Raw genomic sequence first — 23,821 nt, 5'->3', positions numbered from 1 at the left:
CTACTTTGTAAAAAAAAACCCCCAAAAGATCAAAGGAAAAACAAGAAAAGACTGCAGAAGCAAACACTTAACTTCTCTCCTTATTTCGTTGTGGCTTGGATTATGTCATAGACATGGAATGTTTTTTAGAACGCCAAATGAATCTAACACGCTGCATTCATGGAAATGGATGGTGACAGGTACTTGAACAGTAAAATTACCCGAGGATAAAATCTAGTTTTCTCCTTAGAAAAATAAAGCTCTACAAACTACTGTGTAGGAAAAAAGATCAAATCAAAAATGCACATCTGGTACGAAATTAAACTAAATATCCTGCCAGCAAAAAAACAATACAACTCAATTGGGTTAAAAGTGTAATGGAAGATTTATGAGCTGTTTCCTGCCAAATTGTGACTTCTTTACTTTTGGTGGTTTAATATGAAAAGCAATACTTTACTTTAATCAGATGATTGCACGCAACAGGACACGATTTCAAGCAAAATTTCACAAAAAGACTAAAGACCATTAAACTGCTCTCCGAATTCCGTTGTGGTGACGATGTAATCGATGCCTGGATTATGTTAGCAGACAATGTTTTTAGAAGGACTGAAACACTGCATGTATCTTACAGGCTGCTTCGTGGGGATAGTGGCGGGGTTAGGGATGCTATTTTGAAAGCAGTTACTTCACACTGGAAGATTTTAAAAAACAGCAAAAGTACCTGAGGGAGAAACCTGGCTTGTTCATCAAAATCTACTTCAAAAAAAGGACTTCAAACTACTTGAACTTCTGTTAAAAAAAGGTCAAACTGATATTGCACAGGGGTTTTGATGAATAATAACATAATATGATATAAAAAAACGTCACATTCCAGCAACAACACAGTACAATTGGGTTTACTTCAGAAAGTGCATCTTGTTTTCCAGTGTAATGGAAGATTTCCGTGTGGTTTCCTGCCAATTTTACTTCTGCTGGTTTTATATGAAAAACAATACTTAACTTTAAATCAGATGTTTGCATGCGAGAGGACATTTAACAAGCTAAAAGTCAAACTAAAGACAACAGAAGCAAACAATGTCTCCTGGAAATTATGTTTGTATATAACTACACTGATTTTCTAATTACATTGTGGTGATAATGTAAGCGCTGCAGGGATTGTGTCAACAGACAAGGTTTTTGGTAACTACAGCAAAGTCCTTAGAGGGGGAAGAAAGAGAATCCAAACTCTTTTAAAAGAAAAATTCCACAATGTACGTTTGATTTGAAGTTATGATTCAACAAAATCCGACGCCAGAACAAAAAGCAACTCAATTGGGTTTATTGCCAAAAAAGTGCCCACTTGTTTAAAGGTCAAACTTATCCAAAAATCCCAGTAGGGGAAAGAGCGAGGAATGTCAGCTCTGATTTATACAGTCTCTATCAGTCAGACTCCAGCTTTCAAGAAACCAGGGACTGCTCTGTTTACCGGGTGTCTTCTAAAAAACATGCAACAACTTCTCTTAGCATTTGTTAGTACATTGCTGGGACATGCATTCAACGTTTTCAGGACAATAGAAAAAGGGGGCTAATGGAATGTGAATGTAGTTTAACTACCAACCATCTTGTGCAAAATGTAGTTCAACTATTTTAATTACATGTTTTGTAAATTACATTCACTGTTCCCCCACGAGATGAGAGCAAACAAAGTGCAGGACTGTCTCATTGTCTGTGGTTCAGTTCAGGCAATGAAACCACTTTATGAAGGATAGTGAAAGGTGTGGACTTCGTTTTTAATAAGAAGCTTGATGTCTCAAGTTATCCCTTATTATTTTGGCCTACAACATGCATCACAAATGCATTTTGACCAATGCATTCGTAATTTTGAGTAGACAACAACGCCTATTTTTGGTTAAAAGACATATAATATGTTGTAAGTAAGCATTATACTGTCTTTTTTGCCACTTGCCAGGTAGGATAGAAAACCTAGCATGTGGGATTAGTAGTATATGAACGTTATTTCTACGAGGCAGGGCAGAAGACAAGTTTGCTGCAGAATAAACCAACCATTTCGTGACTGGTTCAAGTGGGACAGACCGGTCTTCAGGGACAGATGAAACCTTGTCAAGAGCAGCAGATTGGATGAGATTGGTTGAACAGAGTGCTCTGTTGCCTCCTGGGTCATCATCCATATGTTTAGGTTAGCGGAGTGAGAGTGGAGGGCACAGACCGGCTGGCCACATATGGACACACTTTTTTTTAAAAGATTGGACAGACGTTGCCACGTAAACATTGTAATCATCGTCCTCACACAGGCTCCCCAATCTGCAGCAGGAAAGCAGGGGTTCAGGGACATTAGCATGTTTACTTCCTCTCGCCTTGATGAAAAATCATCAGCTGAAATGAATCTCGTGTAAATACTCACAGGAGAGACATTTGGGTGAGTGTATTGCTCATGGAAGGTCTGGCAGCTTTACAACGGAGCCAACCGGGCTCGAGCCAAATGACATCTTAGAAGTCTGATATTTTTTGTTTTCTTTGGCTCTCACAGGATGAGAGTGAGGCCGAGGTTTTAAGATGCAAAAAGCCAGCCACAAGAAAAAGAGAGGCTGTTTTCCTTAAGAGCACATGGGCTCAGGTTGCATATCTGTTTGTGGAAGCCGTACTAAGCTGGGTTGTTTATATCCATCGAGGGGAATGTCAGCAGCAGGAAGGATATTGTGGTTATTGGCTTAAATATTATTCATGGGTTAAATATATGTGTCCTTGTCAGTTGTGAGATGCTGGGAAGGGAGACTAAAATGAGCAGCTCACTGAGGTCAGGAACATGTGGTATTAATGTTAAACCAGTTTGGTTCTTCTGTTACTTGACACGGACCACACAAGGGAAATCTGCTTGAATTTAAGAGGGCGGTTTACTGAGGCTTTTGGAACATGTGTAACCTCGATACTGATCTTAAAGAAAGTCCTGACTACTTAAAGAGAAGAGCCCATTTACACTCAGTCGTGCCATGCTTCTCACGAGGATCAGATATCTTTTCTTTTACTGAAATAGCTAAGTGCAAAAGCAATCAAGAAGCATTAGGTGTTTCAGCTAAATGTTAAAGTGTTAGCACTCTGTGGAAATATCTACTCACAGGGTCAACAGCAGCTGAAGTGACACTGAAATTAGAATTAAATTATTCTCACCATCTTATTAAAGCACAAGTAAAAGTGGCTTCATACATAAAATTATACAGAAGGTGCACTGAGACTTTTAGAGTGTCTGATCCCTGTTCAGTCCAATCACTGGGATATCTGTGGAGGTGAGGGAGAGGCCTGGTTAACACACTGTAAAGATGACATTTAGTCGCATCACAATTCAGGGCCGGCATTCTACGAAGGACGTGGTCTACGGAGTCATTCGTAGCCTGTGTAGAAAGCCAAGGCCGAACTGAAATGAAACGGTCTGGTCTACGGAGGATTTCCTGTTTGTGTCACCAGCTGCCCTTACCCTTGTGTCACCAAATGCACCTCCTGTTGCCTAGCAACAGGTAGGCAGCTGGCTAACTAGCTTTTTCAACTAATGTCACATAACTTAACCAATTATTTTTAAAATAATTTGTTTCAAGGGCCCTTTCATTATTTTTAAACATTTGTATCGTTAGCTATTCGATTGAGTTGAAACCAAAACTTTTAAATTTAAAAGTCTATTCATGGGCCGTTTAAAAGTGCGACATCTTGTTTGTACTGGCGCGCAGTGAATCTCAGGATACACTGGGCTGAGAAGGATGCTTCGTGTAAAGGATGTCGGCCGCATCTGAAGGAGCCTTCGAAATGTGACAGCCTACAACGCGGCGCTGTGACGCAATCAGCCTTCCAATACGTCCTTAAAAGGATGCAGCCCCTGAATTGGGACACAGCTTTGGTCTTGCTGTAGTTCATACATGTGAAATCTGTTATAAGTTATTCTTCTTCTGGTGTGTCTGGCAGATACCGAAAAGCATTACGAACTTTACTGTATCACAAACCGCCCTAGACTGGAGTAGCTGCAACCTGACCTTAAACTAACTTGACTTATGTCTGTGGATTGAGATGCTTACAATTAGTCCTCTGCTCAGCTCTGATTAGAGCTGCATCCCTACCAAAGGTCTGTTAGTCTTAGCAGCGGTCTGCTATACAGAAATATCAGAATGACGTAATTGACAAATCAGAATCAAGCATCCACAACAGCTGTATAACGTAATATAAATGCATCATCATAATAACAACATGGTTTTATATGTAGCTTAGTTAAAATGAAAGTAACGGTATATTAAATCTTGTCTGCATCTCTCCGGACATAATGGCAAGTGATAAAATATGGCCATATATCACATGGATTGTATGGAATCTATGCAGATTATTGCCTGTGTTCTTGATATGCTATAATCCATGATTATGTATTGATTAAACAAGTGATCATGCACACAATGTACAACCACAAATTTAATGAGATCAAGCAACAGAAGATTGTGTGCAGAGTGTGTTTGTGTGCAAGTGGAGCATATGCGTCTTTGTTTGCATGTGTGTGTGTAGGTGAGTGTGTGTGCAACTTTGTGTGTGTCATTTCCTACAAGCAGGCTCATTATAAAACCAATTAAACCCGCCTTACTCTCATTATGGAGCTGTGGGGCTTAAGCAGAGATTGAGGACCTGTTGTACTCCCAGAGGGCTCCTGCCTGGTCAGCCCTGTTTTAAATGATAAAAACACTTTTAATCCGCTGAAATCAAACACTGCAGATTGGTCACGATGGGTCAGAATCTGTCTGAGCTCATCCCTGCACTCTCGGCCCTCTGTTCATCCTCACCATACCCGACTAAAAAGCACACACACGGCTCAGTATCTGTCTTTCTCTAGGCTAGTGTTTGGGTTTTCCTTTAACATGGTTTCAGCACAGAATTGCTTACATGCTCTGGTTTCAATCTCTGCTATTTATGAAATAAGGAGTGTGGGAAAACATAATGTAAACTGGCTCCATTACAGCGTGGGACTGTAGTATGGGAGAGGAGAATTGGGATGAAGAGGAGGAGGGGGAGGAAGAGTAGGAGCAGGAAAAGACAGGCCAGGAGAAAGAAACGAGACAATGAGCAGGAGAAAAAGAGGCTTAGCTGGGAGATAAATCTGTCTATGAAACAACTATTTAAAGGATGGGATTGTGCACGGTGTTGAGGTAATGGACTGTAAAAGACAAACAGTGTCCTCTTATGATCTGGAATCAACTACAGGGTGGGTTGCTCAAATGCTGTTATAATGTAGAATTAGTGTGGTCCAGTTCCAGTTTGTTTGTCACAATCATTAATTCCTGAAATCTAGAGGAAAATCTGGTCAAATTTCAAGACAAAGCTACATACTGTTCATACTACACTACATAAAACCCATACGCTATCTGCCGACAACAGCTAGTGTTAGCATCTACCTTTAGCTAGGAGGTAGCTAAAAACTTACTGTTAGCAAGGAAGTGGTACTGTGGTAATGGTACTGTTTGGCGGTTTTACATGATGCAATAGGAAAGGCTTAAATTCCTAGCTAACATAATGTTAGTTTGAAAAAATACTAGCTAACGAAATGTTAACTTACATAATGTTTTCTAGAAGTGCTTGAATGCTAGCAATGCTGCTGTCTAAAGGTGATAGGTTATCAAACATATTTTAGTTTAGCGTGACATCAGGGGAAAATGGATCCCATGTGAATATGTTCAGTTGTGCTTGTACCCATATAAGCTTACACGCATATAAGCTTTCCCTCTAAAAATCTTGAGGGAAATCTGGTCTGGACTTTCAAGATAAAGCAACATATTTGATAACCCATAGGCCGGTTGGACAATAGCTAACACTAGCATCCAGCCACTTGAAATTACCGTTAGCTAGTAAGTAGCTTAAAACCTACTGTTTGCAAGGAAGTTGCTGAAGCCTCCTGTTTGGTGGTTTTACATGATGCAATAGGAAAGGCTTCAATTTCTACCGAACATAATACGAAATGTTAGCTTAAATAATGTTATCTAGGAAGTGCTTGAATGCTAGCAATTGCTGTTGTCTAATGGTAATAATTTATTGCTTGTTATATTGACAGATTTCTCTGGATATTAATGTTCAAGTGTTGCTGTAGTTGCTCATTTAGCAAGAAGTAGTGAAAAGCAATGCCCCAGCCTCCCTGTACTCCACAGAATGTACCCATATAAGCTAACACACATATAAGCTTTCCTTCTAAAAATCTAGAGGGAAATTTGATAACCCGTAAGCTACGGTTGGAGAACAGCTAATGTTAGCATCCAGCCACTTAACATTACCATTAGCTTGGAAGTAGCTAAAATCTTTAATTGAAAAGTTAGCTAGGAAGTGGCTGAAAGCTAATAGGTCTGCTTGGTGGTTTTAAACGATACAATAGGAAAGGCTAACATTTTGACCTAGCATAATGTTATAATGTACTTAATTGAGTACTAGTGAAATGATAACGGTTGTCAGGTACCTTAACTTAACTACCCTTGAGGGTGACGTCAGAGGAAAATGGCTGCTGTGTGAATATGGTCAGTTGTGCTTGTTACTTTGTATGTGGAAGACAATGCCCCAGCCTCCCTTTACCCCACAGAAAGTACCCATATAAACTAACACACACACCCACACACACATAGTTGCTTATTTTTCCCCTCCCTTCCTCATTCCTGCCTGGCGGAGCTGACAGTCGCAGAGGCACAGCTGCCTGGAAGGTGGAGGCGTGATTGATTGATGAAGTTTTGGTGCCCAGGGGATCCAATCATGTAATCAGTTTGTATTGATTGACTGTCCCCATTGAGAGACTGCTGAAGCTCTGCCACCATGTGTGCGAGCTAGACCTGGCACACAATCAAAATCTTCTGCAGTCAAATTTGATTTGGGTGGTGAGGTTGCTTAAGTACACGCGTCAGGATGCATGCAGGGAAGACTGGCAGAAACGCACTGCAGACGTTTCGCAACACTTGTACAATTCTCTGCTCCAATTCCTCATTATTTCAGCATTTATTTTAATTATCCTGATTGAGAGATTAATTCAGATTTACAGTAATTGCATCACATGTTTAATGATCCGATCTCCCAGGAATTTAAATAGGGCTTCAACCTTGGTTTGCATAGCTAATGAGCATTTTTCCCCCCTCTAGTTATCATGCTTAATTCACACTCTCATTTCACATTTCTGACTTATATTACAAGTGTCAGGTTATCATCACTCTATGATGAAATTCACATCATTCCTGCGCTGCAATGATTCACATCATTCCTGTGGTGCAAGATGGGTTTTATGAGTGCAAAAGTAGATATTTTTGTGAAATAAAAAAGTTAGGTGCAGTAGTTCTTGTGGTTTAAAAAATAAATATTGAGAAATTGTTATGCAATGTAAGCCAGATAGACACAGAGGTTTCTCTTTGTGGTAAGCAGATGAAAAGTTTAAACACTTTCATTATGTATTGAGTGCTAACAGGGAGATTTTATCAGCAATAATAGAGGGTTTTTCAGCATACTCACTGCTGTAAATCTCTACAAACTGTGTCAGCTCCTCACAAGGCTGAATTTCCACAGCTCCAACATCAGCAAGACACTTATTACAAAGACAGACCTGCTTATTTGTTTGCTTCACTGCAACAGCACATCTTGTTTGTAGGCAGAAAAGAATTGAAAACCCTTCACCACTGGGCATCTGTTCTTCATGCCTGCATTTAATGAGCCCCCAAAGATTGTTGCCTGAAAGTCGTTCCAAAGTCAAATTAAGGCTGAGCTCGCTGAACACGTTTCAAAACTCGACTGCGTCATGGCTTTAACCTCAGGGGTGGAACTCCGTCAGAGTGGCTCTGGTGTTCAATCGGACTTCTGAATGAGCAGCAGCAGATAGGCAACGTCTTTTCTGTTCTCTGCCCCCTTATAAGTCTCACGAGTTCAAACTCAGACGTCACACAGCGGAGATAATACTGATGCAGTGACAGGATAAAAGCAGACACAGTCAAAGAAACCCATTCAATAGTCACATGTAAAGCAGATTATAAGTTATTTTAAATGCCTTATTCAACGTTTGGAAGATGTGCTGTCTTCTCAAGAATTAAACAACAGGATCAACATTAACTTCATCTCTATTTCAAGTCAGCTCTCTGGGGAACGTTAGCTTAGCACAAAGGACAGAAGCAGGAAAACCTTTTACGTTAGCCTAGCCTAACCGTCATTAAAGTTGCTCTAAATAACTCCATAACATTTGCAGCTAATGTACAAATAAACATTCATGGTGACTCCATACAACATCTCAAAAATCACTTGGACACTGTCAAAGCTCTGAATGACACCTAGCTGATTTGTTTGCTAGCTTGTTAGCTAACAAGCTACAGCATGTTAACAAAACACTTTTGTAAATGTTAGAAGGTGTACTTTTCCTTTCTTGATGGAGGCCAGTGGTTAGCTTAAAGAATTTGTGCTAAGCTAGGCTAAAGACATCTTGGACATCTTTACTGGATTAACATAGATTTAATAAAAAACAAGCTTTTAATCTTGTTAGCGCCAAGCAAACAAAGAAATGTGAATATTCCCAAAAATGTTGAAGTTATTATTTTTCTGCTAACAGAAAATATAAACAATAAATCTACAGTTTTGCTTCCAGTAAGAGTTCTTCTTACTCTTCTACCCATAAACAGGCTTTTTTATGTGTCATATCCCATCAGTAGCTTCTCTGCTAATGAGCTAATGTCTGCAGTACAGGATGTGGGTTTATTTAAAACACATTAGTCATTATTAGATAAGTAAATTTGTCAACATAGTACAAAATGTAAATGGCTTGTACAAGAGGACATGTTGTACCGTACAATTGACTGTTTTTAATGACAATTTTTAAGGTTTTTTACTTCGTGATTAGCAGAAATGCTTCTAGGTTCAGAAACTCGTGGTTCTCTGTAAATTCTATAACCATTATATGGGAAACAAACCAAACTCAGTGACCTTGAATGGAAGCTGAAACAAAAGCTGACAAATAAGAAATATTTTTTCATAACATCAATGTTTAGGAGGGAAAGATGTACGACAACAGATGTCACTCTACGACGTACAGTAACCATTCAATCAGTGTGTCCTGCAGCGAGGCACTCACTGTCTCTTCCTCTGTGTATTTGTCTGTGTCTCTGCAGATAAGAGTGGACGGTCCTCTGGAGGGAGGGGTGCTGTACGAGACAGTGACCGTGATGAAGGATAGCAGCCCCATCCTCCGGGACATGGCCTTCTCCCTGGACAGGAACTCTCTCTATGTCATGTCTGACAATCAGGTAAGAAAACGCCCTCGATTTGCTGCTGCTGGGTTCATGTAGCGAGCAGCAAGGCGGCCTTTCAGTTCGAAGCTCATGTGTTCAAGCCCCCGTGACAGAGAGCCTTGAGCGAGTATGTGTAGCATGAAATTTGAATTAAAGTTTTACCTAACATGAAAAGGTACAGAATGGGAATATTTTTGCCTTTGGGTGCAAGAATATTGCACAAACAAACTTGCAGTGTTTGGGCATATCGAACAGTTCAGCTAAATTTCCCAGTAGCTTGCTCTTTTTGCCAATTTTGTGTAGTTAACTGAAACTACAAACGACGTTGGGTCAAAAGAAAAGGATGGCAATAGTAAAATATGTTTAATTTGCTGATTTAGTTATAAAACTATAATTAAAAACCAAATTTGTTTGTAATGAAAAATATATATATATATATAAAAATATGTTTATGATTTGAATCTGAATTTGTAAAACTATGGAATACTAGATGCCAGTTAGTAATTGGTATTGATTATTTAAGCAATATCACATGAGAGGGAGTGATGTACTCATCACGGCTGTGATTCAGTCGTAGGCAAGAGGCCGCAGGCCGATAGCAGTAAACAGTAACAATCAACAACAGGTTATTTTTTGCCCCGCCAACTCAACTAGTTCCACAACTTAACTGACACTGGACTTTTGTTGCCAAGCAACCCGAACATTCTCCTGCACTCTGTTTCCACATGTTACCACAGATCAGCTGTTTTTTATCATGTACATTTATCATGTACATAGTTTGATTTAATTCATCATCAACCAGTGAAATAAGAGTTTGCTGTGCGATTCAGAGGTACCAGCTTGATTAATGTAGACATACACGGTCTGCTGTAATGTTAACTAACAGTATTCAGAACACCTGGCTGAGGCGGAGGGATACACAAGTGCTTGTGATGTTCTCTATTTCAGCACTCATTAAAAGCCTCTTATCCAATCAGATTACTTGGTAATAACTAAGTGTTGTTTAATTCTATATGTAAACAAATGTTTAGAGAAGTTGTCGCATGTGGTTTTAAAGTCATCTGGCTAACAGAGTAATCCTGCTCGGTGAAATACGCCCACCTGGCCACTGCAGGTGTCTGACTGAAATCAAAGCTGACTTTTCTTGCTGTTTTTCATGAATTCCATTTTCTATTTCATGTGCGACCTGTGAATAAGTTCAAAGTAGCTTTAGTTAACCAAACTAAATTTCTTCCTCTGGTAGTTTTGCTGTAGTTCTTCTTTGTCCAATGTGAAGTAATTGGTGGTATGTAAAGCTCTTTTTTTTAAAAGCAGCTTCCCCTACACTGCACACACAACAGATAGTATTTACATATGCATAAAGGTATAAAATGCTATTCCAATTTTCTGAGGATTTAATTGGATTAAATTTATCAGGGTAGTGCATAAAGAAATGTTTGCCTTTGTTCTGCACAGATACGAGCATCACGGTTAGCCTGATTATTATGTACAGTTTGGGAATTAGCATTAAAACAGTTTCAAACCAAGCACATTAATTCATGTTAAATGATAAATTATTGCCATTTCTTTGGAATCCGACCAGATGATAATGCCTCATCCCCACAATCCAACGTGGCAGCACCCAAACATTCACAAGCCTACAGTGGGGATGGTTAAATATGCAGGCTGTGTGTAAGGGGATGGACCACTGTTCTAGTTACTTATCCATGCGAATCGACTTACAGTGCATGCATCTTTTGTATGACACACAAACACACACACACACGCGCGCGTGGCCCATAGAAAACCATTAGCTGTGTGTTTTTTCTCCTGTGTGGCTGGATATCCCCCCTCGTCTGCTCCTCACTTGGCCTGGCTTCACAGAGGCGAGCAGTTGTTGTTGTTGTTGGACGATATTCTCTGCACTCATTGGAGATAAGAGTGAACAGTGGTAATCACTTTCAACTCCCATCAAGTGATTATTTTGGCTCGGCTGCATGGCACTGTGAAATGGGATTAGGTGTCAGTGCGGCCAAATAAAAAAAAAAAGCCCATATAAGCACAGGGGGTTGTCCACTGACTGCAGGAATGTATCGAGCCAGGGTCACAGGACAGAGAGGGCAACGGGACGATTACTGTGTGTCAGATATTTAAAGGGATAGTTCTGTTTTTGGCACTTATCAATAGACAGTTTATTACCCACTACATGCTTAGAAATACGGACATACGGTTCAAAAAAGTAGTGCCAAATCAAAGGGCTGTGTAGGCAAGAAGAAGAGGTGAAGGAATACAATATATAGAGAAGACTTAAATTGATATTGTTTTTTTAAAGAGGGCTTTGGTGGAGTTTTGCCGTACATGTCTTCCAAGTTTGCCTCTGGCTGGCTCCTTTTAACCGGGGCCGAGCTGAACGCCATTGACTCTACGTAATACACATAGACGGTATAAAAAGATGGATGACATGACAGCTCCCTAAAAGTGAAGCCAAAACCTCTCTATCGCCCCCTGCTGACTGGCTGCAGTATAGGGCATAAAGCCCGCCTCCTCCATGTTAACAGATGGGACATGAGTCAAACTATAAAATCAAAATACATGCCAAATACATTTTTCACTGTAGTTATTTCTTATCATGCTGATTTATGTCCAAGTGTTCATTTTTCTGACAAGTTTACTTTTAATTAGTTATTTGATGCTGTAAAAAGGGGGTGTAACGTCATGATTGACAGCTCTGTTGACAAATACGGCTCCTGCAACATTATGTTCCCGAGGAGCAGAGAAGAGGAGGAACAGCAAGAGGAGACGTAACTAACACAAACACTACAGTCATTGAGGTTTCAGTATCTGTGACCAACACAAGAAGCTGTTCTGCTGTTAAATACGCCGACGTGCGTTAAATGTGTGTTAAATGTGTGTTTTTGTTAGTGGAAGGGGCGGGACTCCGTTATCGCGGCTCCACCCACCGATTGCTACTGCTCAATTTTGGCTCAAGATGGCAGCGCTCGCCTCGGGAGTGGAGATGCTTCATCCATCTTTTTATACAGTCTATGGTAATCCACTGTGGGGCAAATTAACAAAGGGATTGCGCCTCTTTTGCACCTGCTGAACCTGTGCAAAGGAGACAAAAAGAAACCAATTCTAAAAGAAGTATCACTCTCAGAGCACAAAGGGTTACATGCACTTCTAACTGTTCTGCAGAGCAAACAGCGTCTGGTTGCTCTGGTGCTGTTTGCATGTATTCAAATCAGCCATTATGCAAACATTTGGGGAACAATTGGCCCATTTCAGTGCCAATGAGCCTCACGGCGAAACAGGTCCAGCAGACAATCACAAGCGCTAAAAGACACGTGCTATAAGAAATCTATAGATACTTTGTTGTAACTTAATTCCCTCATAATTCCCAATGATGATGACAAAAACTCCACCTTTGTGTGATTTAAGAAATAGAATTGTCTGTAAATACAATGTGTAAATAAGATTTTGACAATATTACAATAAAAGGGGCTCAATTAGTCCGAGGCTGACACTTTTCCAAGATGTGTGGCGCGTGTTCGTGCTGGAGTATAATGCAATATGTTTGTGAATCGGACATTGAGACGGGGTAGATCGTGGTCTCAAGTGATACGCAGTTCATGGTTACATCAGAGGCTACAATGCAGATTTTCTTTCTATACAACCACCATTCGAAAAAACTCCGAACTATCCCTTTAAGAGCGTCTCCAAGCTCTATTCTGGGAGCTCAAAAAAACAGAGTGAAAACCTATAAAAGCATCAAGTTTAAGAAAGCATAGATGTTGTCTGACGAGCGAGGGAGAATAGAGACAGTATTGTGTCGGGTACTGTCTTCTGAAACAAATCAAGGCAGCTCTTCCCTCTGTGTGATAGACTGGAAGAGACAGGACATCACTTATTGATGAGCTCCGGTCGTTCAAGGAGAGACACATGCTTCCTTCAAGGAGATAGCCAGCTACTCTGTTCGGCCCGCCTCCAGTGACACGTAGTAACCCAACACAACCCCAAACCCAGCCTGCACGGCCCGGGCATTTTCTCTCAATATTAGATCGGCTTTGGCTTTGTAGCCCTCTGGAGTTTGGAGCAGAGTAAAGCCTTCCTCTCTCCGTCTCGCTCTCCATCTTTGCTCAGCTTTCCCCTTCAGACTTTCTCGAGCGAGGAATCCCCCGAGGAGAGGGCTTCACTCGCAGATTTCCCACATTTCCAGTAGATCCCAGAGATGAAGGATTTTGGGATTCCTGGGAGCCAAACAATGCCGGAATGATGTGGAATGAGGAGCGAGGCACAGACAGATTTGGCTGAGATCAGCCGACCCTCGTGGAATAACAATGAGCCTCTCTGTCTCCTGCCGAGTGAAACACGCAGGGTTAGCATGATGATGAAGAGTGAGGAGAGAAAAGAGGGAATCAGTGTGTGTGTGTGGATCCATATGCGTGTCTGTGTTCGCACCAAAACATCATTTAGGAGCCATTATCTATATGAAAAAAGAAAAGACTCTTCACAGCAGTTAATCTCTTTTCTCACAGTGTGCCCTTAGTTTGATCATTTCTAAGAATAGAGGCTCAGTATCCTCACACCAAACGCGCAATAACCGCGCTGAATGTCACCCGTCTGTCTGTGAGATGATGGCTGAGGCTTTAAACATAGTGAAGGTAGGAGGGGGACTGCTGCAGGGTTTTTCCAGGGCAATCTCTCAAAGTGCCACTCTGAAAAATGTAAAATCATCGTTTGAAATCCCACACATTCACTCCTTCGTGTCCCTCTGCCTCCGTCTGTCTGTCGGCTGTCTCTCCACTGTATGTCAGGTTACTGTACAGCAGCAGCTCCTTCATGTTTACCTTGTGTTCCTGCTGCTTGGAGTGGAAGACAGTGAACATTACCAGCATTTATGAGCACTTAATTATCTTTAAACTCTCCTGCTTGCTTGTTGACTAGTTTTTAATGAACTCTCCATCCTGTCAGACGGTGTTCAGGTGTTATTTGACCCAGGCTGGTGTCTCCTGAGCAGCTCCTGTTCATGTTGTTTTTGATTTGGACTGTTCAAATCAGAACTTTGTTTTAAAAGAGCATCTTTAAGATAATTTTTTGGCTTTTGTCTTTACTGATAGGACAGCTGAAGAGAGACAGGAAGAGTGGGGAGTAGAGAGCGGGGGATGATATGCACCAAATGATCAGCAGATGGGGAGTCGAACTTGTGATCCGTGTGTTGAGGACTGCGTAGCCTCTGTACATGGGACATCTGCTCTACCAACGGAGCTAAACCAGTGACCCTATAGGAGTGTCTTTGAAATTAGCTGAGTTACTCTAAAATATTTTCATATATCCCTGGGTAACTCGTTAAGGCGGGTACACAGTTTCGTTCTCTTTGGCGACACCTACGGCGATAAACGGTAATTGCAGGAGCACACCTCCCAGATATCCAGACAGTGTGGACGTCCACGGTTGGCTCCGGTTGTAACTCTTGATTTTCCTCGCTGACGGTCACTTTCCTTTTTAGACTGTTTGCTTCATCTGAGCGTCGAGTTTGTTTCTTTTTCTTTGGATTTTCACTTCTTGTTGAAGTTGTATCTGTAGTCATCCATCTTTTCTTTGTTAGTTCAGCCATAGTAGATTACTGTTTACTCGCAACACTCGCAGAGAGCGGAAAAGCAGCCGCTTAGCTCCGCCCACCCTCTCTGGCAGACCAACCACTGCTGGCTGATGGAAAACATGTCACTAACTGGGCTCGTGATTCTTTCTGCAAATGCAAAGGCTTTCATCAGTGGGCCACAGGCTCAGTCACCATTGTCACCTCATTTGGCGATAGATAGTGACTTAACAGACATTTAATTACATGAACATCTGTGAGATTATTACTTTAAAGTGACACAATTGTGGATATATTAGCTTATGTATGAAGTTTCTGTCTAAAGACTGATGAAGGCAACCTCACATCAGAACAATATGTATTTCTTTGTGTCTGGAGGTGAAAAGCATTTTATTTTACATCAGTAGGCCGACTGGCACAAATGCTAATTTACATCTGTCAGCCTTGGGGAGGTAACAAAAACAGAAACAATATCAGAGACAACATACTTCCTGTGATGCTTGGATTTTAAAATTAAAGAATGAATTCCTTAAATGTCTCATATTTGTAGTTTTTACGGTTTGAGCTGTGCGTTAACTCAAACAGAACAAAAGTCCACAAGATAAGGAATTCAAATTAAACAGAAATCTCAGTTTAATGATTTGTAGTCGAATAAATCTTCATGTTTATTCAACCAAGTCCCTTTGTATTATTGGTATCACCAGTTGTATCCCCACGTTGTTTTCTTCTTACTTTGGAGTTTCACTCTGTTTCTATCTCTAATACCGATTTTCTTTTTTAATTCTAGGAAACTTATCTCTCGTTTTTCTGATGCTGTTCAATAAAATCTGGTCTTAAAATGAAAAGGAACAACAAACTGATAAAACAAAGTAAATCCCTTCATTTCTTTCTTTTTTCTAAATTCATTTAATTTCCACTGAGTCCAAAAAGCACAAAATCCTGGATCTGACTTGATGACTCCAGCCGCCGCACGATCCACACGCTCCTGACTGAGGCTATAGGATGACGGGAGCGCCGCGGTCTTAAAGCCTCTGTGCTCACGACAGCGTTCGCAAAGTTCCAGGAAATCCGGATGAAAGAGTTAAATCGATAGCGAACTGGTGAGCTGATAACTTGGGCATTAGTGTAAAGGCATACCAGATGTTATGAAAAGATAAAGACTCTGTAATGCCCAAAGCTGGAAAAGTGGACGTGATAACACAGCTCCGCCATGATGCTGGAAAACGGACAGAACGAGATCTCCACTCTGGTTTTCACTGGTTTTCTTTGTTTGCTTTGAATGATCAGTTTCTCCTGAAGAAATGATCTCAGAGAGGAAAAGACAAACAAAAGCCTGATTAGAAATACTCTGAATGTCTGGTCATGAATGATTTATGAGGCATATAAAGGACATTAGACTTTAAGGATTGATTGTAGAGGATGATTGGGATGTACAGAGAATATAAATCATACTGTGAAAGAAGCCCAATCTCTGCAACTCAATGAAGGTGGGAACAAAAAGTCTTCATATGTAGATCACCTGTTGTGTATTGTTGCATTTATATGCAAATATATTCCATGGTGATAAAAGAAAGGCCACTGTGCATTCAGTCTCTCATTCAGCACTCATTCACCTGTCTCTTAAAAATGTTCCTGGGTTCACCTTTCATCAGGAAGAAGAGTTTGCTGTAGGCCTGCGCGATATGAGAAAACTCTGCGTTTACCTTGTTCAAAACAACAGGAAGTGCGATAAATAGACAAATATAGCACTAGAACCGCCAGGAAATATTCAAGCCCCCCCAGCATTAGACTTTTCCTAAAAGTGTGTTCGGTAGCGCCCCCTATTGTTAAAAGATGTCAACATACAGCCAGATTTTAAATATGGCCATTTATACCTATAACTGCCAGCGGGTCGCGCGTCTAGATTGATACATTGTATGTTGCTATGGCAACGCCTTTTTTTCTACTACCGTGTGTCATCAAATTGCTCATCAAGTCATGAACTCCAATTCAACACAGATAAGAGGAAGACATGCATGAATGTAAATCAGGCATTAGATTTACTCTGCAGTCAAAACGTTTGGTCTTAGTTTAAGTTTTAATGTTACAAGAACTTTATTTGAAATGATAAACATCCTTAAAACGTTCTTTGAATATTAGATTAAAACGTGTTCTTTCAAACGTAATTAGAACTTGTAGGTAATGTTAGACAATGTTATGGGAACATTCCCTGCTTGCTGGGTCAGTGCTTTTTTAATGATTTTATTTAACATGTGCAAAACTAATCTTGACAATCTCAGTGCAGAGAAAGCCTCATGCACCCCCAGCGATCTTTGGCGCCCCCCTAAGGGGGGTCAGGACCCCAGGTTGGGACCCACTGTTTTACACAATACCTGTGTTTGCAACATGTCCCTCCTGAATCACCACTAAACTGACACCAGTGTAACTAAGCTGACTTTATCTTAATTGTCTGAAAGCGAGGTCATTATACACAGGGCTCCATTCAGTAAGTCACATTTCAGCATGCTGAGAGAGAAACCATAGCTTGTTTACAGAACATATATTTTTTCTATCCACTGCGATAAATTCAGACTTTCGTGTTTGTGTTTATTGTGAATGCTCATCTTGCGATGAAATTACGATTTATTGTGCAGCCCTAGTTTGCTGGGCTCAGTTGGTGGAGCAGGCGCCCCATACACAGAGGCAAAGTCCTCGCCGCATCAGCCCCCAGTTCGACTCCGAACCTCAGCCCTTTGTGCTTTTCATTCCCGCTCTCTCTTTTGCTGTGTCTCTTCAGCTGTCCTATCAATAAAGGCAAAGGCAAAAGAAAGAAGAGGTGTGCTGAGCAGATCCCTCGATGGAGACTGTTTTATAGTCTAGGAGCAAGAGCAGCAACGTCTTAAACTTTGACTGAAGCAGATACAGACGCTTCTGTTCTGATGCGAACACATTCAGTGACATTTGCATTAATACAAATGAGTTTGTTTACATGCACACTAGTCTCCAGGTTATGATATGGTTTCTAAATTATCCTGGTACTGAGTTGTGCAGGTTCTACGTGCATTACTTTAATAGAAAGCAGGATAGTGTTGCATGTAAACACCTGATTAAGGTTTCTGAACTTCCTTTGTTACTACAGTTCCTGTCAGGGCTGTAAGTGCACACAGATATGACGAGCGTGGATGCTGTCATGCTCATGTGCCGGGATAAAAACAGCCAGGTTTCAGTAAACGCATCCTGAATGAGATCAAAACAAGGATTAGGCTCAAAGTAGGGATACTGATGAACATGTAAGCTCACTCAATGTCGAATGCTCCCTTTGTCAGACAGGATATGATTAAAACAACAGTCATGTTAGGTGTCTTCTTCAGGTGTATCTCTGGTGGTATATCATACAACCACAGCGTCCCTGGCAGGTGGCCTTTGTCGCATGTTTCACTCTCCCTTTTCACTACATAATCTACCTGCAACCTTGAATCCAATGAAGGCAAAATGCCAAACATAACCTCAAGACAATGTGATTACCATAAAATTCAATTGATAGGTTGATGCTAATGCAGGGTCGCTCTGCTTTTAGACCCTGTGCACATAAACCCTAAGGACTCAGTCTTTTGATCTTATTTAGATTCAACGCGGTGCATCCCCCGCTCAGGTCGGACCCACTAAACAAATCATCTCTGATGTTCAGACAGAGCTTCACATTTGATTCTTTGCAGGAAGCAGAACATCCATAACTCTCCCCTCGTAAAGGTCACAGACCAACTTAGTTAGCTCAGACGAGCTCCGGTCCACAACAATTCATGGATTATTCCCGCTGCGTCAGGTACGGACCCTCAGCCCCTCCCGTGCTTACAAAATCATTTTGCTAATGGAAAGCACCGAATTGCTTCTGAGCTGCTGCAAAAAAAAGAGCCAAAGTTATTTCATAGGAGGCAGCAGATAATCCATTTTGCCAACACGGACCTGAGAGAGCACCCACTTATGCTATCAAGAGCAGTGGAGACACTCTAATCTATAATCCACTCTTCATTTGTGATTGCTTACATCAGGAAATTGCTTGCATCACACGTCCAGAGCTGGAATAATAACAAAGTATAAAATAAGCGGGCTCGGGCTGCAGCTCCAGCCTGGTTTATATGCAGGGGTGATGCTGGCCGGGCGACAGCAGCGCCTCTCACAGCGGTTAATGAAGAGCTTATGCTTTGCCAGACATTCATGGATGGAAGTGGCAGCAGAAGGAGAGAGTGTGTGCGTGCGTGTCTTCTTGCTTGAGTGTGAAAAAAGCTGCGAAAAACATTTAATTACTATTGCAGGAGTCCACAAATGCTTGAATCGTGCGATGAAATCCTTTAGCTAAGTTAAATAAGAATGTTGCTGCAAAACATGCTTCCCGAATAGTTGTGGTGTCATTTCATGTGCGTTCTGACATCTGAGCGGGAAGAAATCCTCTTGTGGGCAGAACCACAATGCTGCATGTTACAAATGTGTGTCAGCAGCAGCGGCAGAAAAAAAAAAGGCTTGTTTTCCTCTGGGATTCTGCTCAGTGTGAGTTGTGATGAGGCTTCCACATATTGCAAAGTAGACAACATGATGAAATGGGCTTTGGTCTTTCTCTCTCTCTCTCGGTCCTCATCAGAACTGCTTATTATTTCATCAGAGTGTTTTTGCTTGCTCGCCTTTGTTGACCTTATTTCCACTCCGACGCAGCCGTTTTTAACTTTTGTCACACTCAGAGACGGAAACTTTAATCAGAGAGAGGGCATCCACATTCGCACAGTATAAGTCAATTTACTTTATTAAGCTCTCTTTGGATTGTAGTTTTTCTCGTTGAGGTACAATATTTATTACATATTTTTCATGTATTTTTTAAGGATAGAAGATAAAACATTGTAGTGTTTAAGATGGCTAACCATGCATCGAATGTTTCTCTACACATTCGTGTGTTACAGGCTTCATGTCTCTGAAAACACGCCTGTGACTTCCTCTTGTTGCTCACAGGGGAGTCCAGTGAAGCAAATAAAAATGCTTTGCTCACTCTTCCACTTGCAGTTTATGTGAGAAAAAACAACCAAGTAGAGTAACGACAAACTATAATGTTTATTATAAATTAACCTACGACTACTACTAGACTACAGTTACAATGCCCCCCTAAAACAACATAAAAATAAAGATAGTATGTTATGAATAAATCGAATAAAATCGAATTGGTCTCACAGCCAAGACCATTTAAGACAAACATGTATAAGAAGTGGATGTAGAAACCTTTATATCTCCCATTGGTTTGTGGAATACCATTTTGAAGCCTCAAGTTTGGCATTTTTGCCGTAGCCATATTTGTACGACACATTAGCTGTGTCTCAATTCGGGGCTGCATCCTTTGAAGGATGCGTTCTACGCAGGATGAGTCATTCGTAGCCTGTGTAGGCGCTAAGGCCGAACTGAAATGAAACGGTCTGGTCTGCAGAGGATTTCCTCTTTGTGTCACCAGCTGTTCCCGCCCTTACCCTTCTGTCACAAAGCGCCGCTCTTGTTGCCTAGCAACAGGTGGCTAGCTGACCAACTAGCTAGCATAACTAACGTTAATAACTTAATTATTTTAAAGATCACTTGTTTCAAGGCCTCTTTTGTTACTAAAACATTGGTAGCTATTCGATTGAGTTGAAATTAATTCCATTCTTCGGGTCGGTCATCTCGTTTGAATTGGTGCACAATCATACGCAAAGGACGCACCCAACGGATCCTTCGTAGCCCGGGAGAAGGAGGACACATTCGACGCAATCGGCTTTGAAATACGTCCTTTGAAGGATGCAGCCCCTGAAATGGGAAGCATGTAGTTATGTCCCTATCCTGATTGACAAGTCACTGTGGTAGTAACTTTCAATAACACATCGCCACGCCATAAGACATACCTTCATCTATTTGAATTGAAATGGGACCATTATTTACAAACACATTTAATGCTGTATATAAGAATTGAAACTAGCGATTGAGACCATAAACTCATTAGGAAAATGATTAACTGAGGTAATAAATCAAGTTAGAAGTCGGCTCATTTTCTGGTTGACTTCCATATAATTTGACTTCTTTTCTAACCAGTGGAGTCGTCCCCTGCTGGCCATTAGAAAGTCTGCGGGTTTAAGACATTCAGCACTGGCTGTAGTGCACTTCTTGTGAGCAGTCATGTTCCCAATAAGTGTCATATAAACTCAAGATGGCCGCCACTGGGATCTCGTTAATAAGTACAGATGCCAAATAGCCAAAACATGTTTATATGATGCAAAGACAAAGCGCTGCAGTTTTTATCCAGTCTGTATTAATTGGTTTATCTTTAAACATGTGGTTTTCCATATTTAACCCCTCCTTGTCTCTCCTGTGTTTCAGGTGGCTCAGGTGCCTGTGGAGGCCTGCGGACAGTACGGGACCTGTGCTGAGTGCCTGAGCTCTGGTGACCCTCACTGCGGCTGGTGTGTCCTGTACAACATGTGAGTCTGTTTCATTTCTCTCCCCCCATCAGACATCACAGGCTGAGGGATTAAAAGTCCAACATTAACAAACAGCTCATAGAGAGCTATAAATAAGTAGTGGGAGAGCTTGTGGTTGTATGATTTGCCATTTAATATAACACTTATTATGCTCCCTGGGGTTCACCATTATCAACAGCTGGAAGCACAAAACAGAAAACCAGGAAGTGGTTGTTGGACCGAGTGATCCCTCTTAAGTAGCACTATTCAGGACAGCAGAAACGGCACCAGACTGTAATGTCTGTGAGGCGGGAGGACGGCTGGTGTTAATGGCGGAGAGGAGGGATTAGAGTCTGTGAGGCACAGCGGGTGCACAAACTGCACCTCTACATACCCGGGGAACATTTTGAACCTGACGGACGAGGCTTATCTCTCCCATCTTAATTATCTGACCCCTAGGTTAGCTTGCATAATACCTCGATGTGGAGCAAAGGGGATATTGAGGAGATTAAAACCCTGTGTTTCTGAACCAGCTGCTGAGTTTGAAGCTGACCTCAGCGAGGGATTTACCCACTGCTTCAACTTATGACATCTGAATTTCAGCTCGCGGTATCTTGATGATGATCGGCCGTTTTTAAATTGCAGCTCTCAGTGTTATCAAACGGCCTGTGAAGTGAGAGGAAGAGAAATAATGGGGTTGTTTTAATCTAAATTACCTCATTAAACAGTTGTTTTTCCTTTTTCCTGAGTGCTGACTCTCTCTGCAAGACCCATTACACTGTTTATTTAAATGAATGCCTTACACTTATCAGTGAATAGATAGGCTGCTGTTCCCTCAAGTAACCCAAAGTGAATCATTATCCCTCACATTGCAGAATGAGGCTACTTTATTTTTCTGTCTATTAAGCCCAGATTGGGGTCTTTTTCCAGCCTCTGAATGACTGTCATGTGGCGTCATGCAGACCTCTTTCATGATCTCACTTTCCCACCCCTGGCACAGAGCGCCAAAGCACCTTTCTGACAGTGTGTGTGTGTGTGTGTGTGTGTGTTTGTGTGTGTGAGGGGGGGGTGCAGCTGTACATGTACAAAGCCTGGAGGAAAAGGGAACAAATGGCTCCATCAGACAAAACACGGTGAATAATAGAGATGAGAGATGAAAGCCGTCCATTTTTTTTCAGAGGCACTTCAGCTGATGAGCGGTCAGGAGGTGACTGTCTGTACTCCTGTGGCGCTGGTCCGCCTGAAGGAGCCGAGCCGGCAGCAGCTGTCACCGCGTTTCCATACCGCCTTTATATTGTGCTGTAATTACAGCAGAGGCCTCGGTGCTCTTTGAGCTCTCTCAGGAGGTGCCGCCCCCACTGCAGCATCAGAGAGAGTGTATTAAGAACCATCTCCCCTCGCTGTGAGCTTCACTCATTTGAAAGAAAGAGAGGAGAGGTGCACAGCCAAAATACTGCGAGTTAGCCTCTACTATTTAACTCAACAGCTGAGAGACTCTTGTTCTTTTAAATGCCGCGTTTATGACTTAATACACCCTGCCTGTTATTATCCTAGCCTGCAGAGACCTGACTACTAAAAATCCTCTTTCAAATACAAAGGCAATAAATTCTATCTCATCTATAAATCCCCGTTTCTAAAACTGGACAAATTGCAAAAAGTTTTAAACGTCTTGTCGTAACTTTTAAGGTCCTCGTGCATAGCATTTCTCTCTTACAAGATTATATTAAGGTCACACTCTGGTGCAGGCTGTCTCACTTCTTATTTTTAATTGCCTGTTGGGATCTAGGAGGATCCAGGAGTTGAAGCTTATTCTACTGTTGCACTCGGAGTAATTTGCTCCGAAGAAAAGGAAAGTAAAAATGTAGAGGGAACAATCGGACGAAGCATCCGCCAGACAGCAACGTGTTCATGTCTTTATTTCATGATATAACTCAGGGAGAAGTTAGGGATGGCTTCCTAAGAATATATATTTAGGCATATTAGCTTTATATGCATTATATTATGTACAGATGGAAGAAGACCATTTGCAGCCATGCTAGCAGAATGTGAGGGAACCTAGTGCGTCTGTGTGAGATGATAATTAGCAAATGTTAGCTTGCTAATGCTACATGCAAGATGGTGAACAATGTAACATTATACCTACTTAACACCTGCTTGTTCGCTCTATTATTGTGAGCAGGTTAGCATGGATTAAACAATATAGGACTTTAAAGTAATAATCTTGAAGATTTTCATTCAAGTAAATGTCTGTTAAGTCTCTATCGGTCGCCCAATGAGGGAACACAATGGTGACTGAGCCTATGGCCCACTGATGAAAGCCTTTGCATTTGCAGTATTACAGACTGTTAGTGACGCTTTTTCCATCAGCCAGCAGTGGTTGGTCTGCCAGAGAGGGTAGGCGGAGCTAAGCGGCTGCTTTTCCGCTCTCTGCAAGTGTTGCGAGTAAACAGTAATCTACTATGGCTGAACAAACAAAGATGGATGACTACAGATACAACTTCAACAATAAGTGATAATCCAAAGAAAAAGAAACAAACTCGACGCTCAGATGAAGCAAACAGTCTGAAAAGGAAAGC

The 23,821-nt window shown here is 41.4% G+C and overlaps 1 protein-coding gene across 1 annotated transcript in view; it reads left to right on the top strand.

Annotated features, from left to right (window-relative positions):
- Positions 1–23,821, top strand: part of LOC138605325 (plexin-A2-like) — a 106,165-nt gene that overhangs the window by 23,762 nt on the left and 58,582 nt on the right. The window contains exons 3-4 of the mRNA XM_069677503.1: positions 9,111–9,245; positions 21,166–21,266. Coding sequence (XP_069533604.1) covers positions 9,111–9,245; positions 21,166–21,266 — 236 coding nt within the window. The remainder of the gene's footprint in view (positions 1–9,110; positions 9,246–21,165; positions 21,267–23,821) is intronic.

The sequence above is a fragment of the Semicossyphus pulcher genome, unplaced genomic scaffold (assembly GCF_022749685.1).
Source record: "Semicossyphus pulcher isolate SPU_LCO1_2020_fin unplaced genomic scaffold, fSemPul1.0.p SCAF_3, whole genome shotgun sequence".
NCBI lineage: Eukaryota > Metazoa > Chordata > Actinopteri > Labriformes > Labridae > Semicossyphus > Semicossyphus pulcher.
The sequence above is the reverse complement of the archived record's forward strand: the minus strand, read 5'-3'. Positions and strand labels throughout refer to the sequence as shown.